The sequence below is a fragment of the Pteropus alecto genome, unplaced genomic scaffold (assembly GCF_000325575.1).
Source record: "Pteropus alecto unplaced genomic scaffold, ASM32557v1 scaffold126, whole genome shotgun sequence".
Classification (NCBI taxonomy): Eukaryota; Metazoa; Chordata; class Mammalia; order Chiroptera; family Pteropodidae; genus Pteropus; species Pteropus alecto.
The window spans coordinates 778100-782577 of NW_006439187.1; the positions used below are offsets into that span (position 1 = coordinate 778100).

The 4478-nt window shown below is 35.9% G+C and overlaps 1 protein-coding gene across 1 annotated transcript in view; it reads left to right on the top strand.

The window, feature by feature from the left end:
- LOC102881392 (putative P2Y purinoceptor 10) overlaps window positions 1-3407 on the top strand; it is a 20834-nt gene extending 17427 nt beyond the window's left edge. The window contains exon 2 of the mRNA XM_006916149.1: window positions 2334-3407. Coding sequence (XP_006916211.1) covers window positions 2383-3363 — 981 coding nt within the window. The 5' untranslated portion in view covers window positions 2334-2382 and the 3' untranslated portion in view covers window positions 3364-3407. The remainder of the gene's footprint in view (window positions 1-2333) is intronic.
- Window positions 3408-4478: the final 1071 nt, after the last annotated feature.

A 4478-nucleotide genomic window follows, 5' to 3' on the forward strand; every position in this document is an offset into this window, starting at 1 on the left:
AAATGTATTGTTGAATGAATTATACATTTGAAAATTATTTGATTTTATTAACCAATGTTACCTCAATAATTTTTAATAAAAAAATTTTAAAAAATTTGTTATTGCTAAAAAAAAATGTCAAAGTGGGTAGTGAGGAGGGATTAATGACATGTGTGGGGGCAAGTGCTTAGTTATATCCTGATGACCTAACTAGAGTAATCCAAATGTTATAAGATAGTAAGATTCTACTGTGCTGTTAGAAAGGTTCTGCCATAATGTGCCCTCTAGATGTCACAATGGACTCCATTCTACTGAGTAGTCCATGGAAAGACAAATGGTGTAGTAGAAATAGCATAGATTTTGGAACAAGTCAGACATAATAGTATATCTCATTGTTACCATTTTTTAGCTTTGTAACCTCAGGTAATTACTGAATCTCTCCAAACTCTAGTTTCCTCATCTGCACTGTGAACATAATAATAGTATCTACCTCTTAGGATGGTTGTGAGAATTAAATTAGATATTGCATGTAAAAAATTCCATTGCAGATTCCTGGAATACATCATTGATAGTCATACCATGATAATTACTTCTTGTCTTTTCACCTGTGAGGACCCCTCCACTCTCTGTTCTAAATTATAGATATATAAGCGAGATGACCGCATGACTTTTTAGAACATATCACAGATAAGACAAGTAAGGAGAACAAATTATAAGGAGAGGGAAAGTGAAAGCACTCTTTAGAGTAATAGTAGCTCATAATGTTGACTCTCTTTTATCTGTGAATTAATTGGGGTTCTGTTTTTTTCTTTTTTATCACATTTCTATTTCCTAGAGCAGCACTTAAAAAATACAGAAAGTCATTTTGCTGCTTATAAGGAGACTATAAAGAGAATATAAAAGTAGACCACTTTTTTTGTTTTTATAAACACAAAACAAAACAAAATAAAAATAATAACAGCAAAATGTTTTGTTTTTATAAACACAAAACAAAACAAAATAAAAATAATAAAAACCCTTTCTCTGCCTCAAGAACAACCTCATTGCTTTATTTTTTCTACTTCTAGCTCTAAATGCAATAAACATTTATGCAATATGGACTGAAGCTATGCTTGTAAAATATGTCTTTAGGAGGACAACAAATAATGAAGAGAAGGGTGTATATAAAGGTTAGGCATCTCGTTCTTCTATTTGAAGTCCCAGATCTCTGTTTAGTGGTTTTATAGTCTTAATGAATTCTTCTCTGGGCCTTACTTCTTCTACCTATATTATATGGAGGCCGAATTAAATGATTTTCAAAACTCCTCTCTAGTCTAAAATCTCACAATGGAGTTAAAGTAAAATAATGAGATTTTCAATTTTCTACCATTCCTATTTGCAGCAGACTGCATAAATCCACAATGAGATCTATATACAATACATAATAAAAACTACACTAAAGCATAAAATAAAATTAAGGAAGTCCAAACTATTTTTTTTCTCTTTATGATGACTCCTTTAATGGAAAAAATGGTATTGTCTTAATTATTCTCAAAAAAATAATTTTGGTGGTCTGTTTTGCTGGTGCCCTCCCTCATCAATGTTCACTGTGACTGTTGGATAATCTGTCATGTTCATGATGTCACACCAGTACAGAATTGTCCTTAGACAGAAAATTAGTGTCTTCCTTCCCAGACCACATAAGTTAATATATTACTGAAAATTTTCATGTAAATTTAGAATACAACCTAAGCCAAGAGAGAGAGACAAAGTGCATTAGAACCACCAGCTATTGTGATAGAATATTAAGGAGGTAACATTCCCAAGCCCTGAAAATCATCCAGGATACTGGCAATGCAGACTAAAGGAGACAGGACCATTTTGTAAGTGCTGGGGTGCCAAGGTAGGCAGTCGGGACCCAATGTGCAAAGTGGCAGACAAAGGAGAGACAAAGGGACATAATAGGTGAAGTTGATTTCTATCATTGCAATTGGGAATGAGTGATCACTATTCACTTTAACCAAGGATTGAGGCAAGAAAAATTTAGACACAAAAGAAACAAACTCAAATGCGACACTTTTTTTACTTTTTTTAAAAAGTGAGAACTATAAATGTTTCAGGACATCTTTGCCTGCAAGAGACAACTTAAGACTATCCGGGAGGACAGTGTGGAGACAATTTCATGGTCCTCTAATTGAATTATTGAGTGACTCTAGATCAATAGTAGATTTTCTTTGAGTGTTTGCTTCTCTATTTGTAAACAGGTCCCTTCTAATAGTAATATGTTCTATGTCTTTGTAAGTATGTAAAGAAATCTAGGTGTTGGCTAAAGAACTGGTTAATCATTATATATTTTTTTTCTTTACTTTGAACAGAGATCATAACTCCACGACTTACTTTGATGAATATACTGAAATACTCAAGATGGGTAGCAACAATACTAGCAATGCTGAGACTTTCTGCGGTACTAATGTGACATTTCAGTACTCCCTCTATGCAACCACCTACATCCTCATATTCATTCCTGGTCTTCTGGCTAATAGTGTAGCCTTGTGGGTTCTATGCCGTTTTATCAGCAAGAAAAATAAAGCCATTATTTTCATGATCAACCTCTCTGTGGCTGACCTTGCCCACGTGCTGTCCTTGCCCCTCCGGATTTACTATTATATCAACCATGACTGGCCTTTCCAGAGGGCCCTTTGTCTGCTGTGCTTCTACCTGAAATATCTCAACATGTATGCCAGCATTTGCTTCCTGACGTGCATCAGCCTTCAGAGGTGCTTCTTTCTCATCAAGCCCTTCAGGGCCAGAAACTGGAAGCGTAGGTATGATGTGAGCATCAGTGCTGCCATCTGGGTCATCGTGGGAGCTGCCTGTTTGCCGTTTCCCATCCTGAGAAGCACGGGCTTAGCCAACACTAAGTTATGCTTTGCTGATCTTGGTTACAAGGAAATGAATGCAGTGGCTTTAGTTGGGACGATTACAGTTGCTGAGCTGGCAGGTTTTGTGGTTCCAGTAGTCATTATTGCATGGTGTACCTGGAAAACTACCATATCTTTGAGACAGCCATCAATGGCTTTCCAAGGAATCAGTGAGAGACAGAAAGCACTTCGAATGGTTTTCATGTGTGCTGCAGTCTTCTTCATATGCTTTACTCCCTATCATATTAACTTTATTTTTTACACCATGGTAAAGGAAACCATCATTAGCAGTTGTTCCATTGTCAAAAGCACACTGTATTTTCATCCTTTTAGTCTATGCCTTGCAAGTCTCTGCTGCCTTTTGGATCCAATTCTCTATTACTTCATGGCCTCAGAGTTTCGTGACCAACTATCACGCCATGACAGCTCTGTGACCCGTTCCCGCCTCATGAGCAGGGAGAGTGGTTCATCAATGATTGGCTAAAAATAAAATAACTTTTCAATTACAACTTTGTTTAACTGTTTCCTGTCTGCTCCCCCCTGCCCCCCCGCCAAGCCAAAGACCAGCAAGACAATTTCTTTAATTGAATTTTGGGAACAATAGAAATAAATGTCCTCTTGTTTAATAATTGTGGTCATAGGGGTGTGATAGTGGAGACAGAGTGTGAAAAATGTGGGAGAGGAAGGGAAGATGGGATTTTCCTGTTTCCTCTTTGAAATTCAAGGCACTTTCTTATTTAAGAGACCTAGATCAAGTGTTTTTGGGTGTTTTCAACCAAATGGAAATTGAATATTTTATCTTAAACAGTTCTTCAGTAAATATGATATTGTTAATAAGACACAATAAATAAATTTTTTCCAGATGTAGAAGTAAATTTTATTTATGTGAAGACATTTGTTTGTGAATAAGAGTAAAAATTCTCCAGTCTTTCTAAGAGATAAATGAACAGGACAGGGGGAATAAAGATTCAGGCAATCCATGCAAAAAATGTAGGACCACAAACCTATTACTGATTAGATGTGGGAATTTGTTCATTCACTGAAAATATATTGTCTGCCTATTGCATTTTGGGTTGCCACTTTCTTAAGTACTTTCACACATAGCATCTTGTTTGGCCCTTCTAATAAACTTGTAGAAATTCCAATATAAAAAAAATAAATAAATGGAACCTCAGAGGGGTGAAACAACTTGCCTGGGGATAAACAGTAGTGGTTAAAATTTATCCTGTATACACCACATAAGTTTAAGTTATTCCCTCTATTTATGTAGTTGCTTTTACTAGGTCGATGCTAAACTTGACTTGAATGGTGAAGACATAGACTAAAGCTAAGCTACATGAGACCAAGGCCATTTTTACACAATTTACCTGAGATTATCTGAAAAGTCTGTGGGTTGTAGGGGTGAATGTCAGGCTTTAGGCTGCATGGTATCAATGATAAATAAATAAATTGCTTTAACACTGTCCTGATCTACAGAGTCCTGATGATCAGGGATAGAAGAGACCCAAATTGTTCATTATTTCCCCCAAATACATTTTAAGGCTTAATGTAGGCCATACAAATCCCATAAATAGATTAAAGAAAGAAAGCCATAAAGCT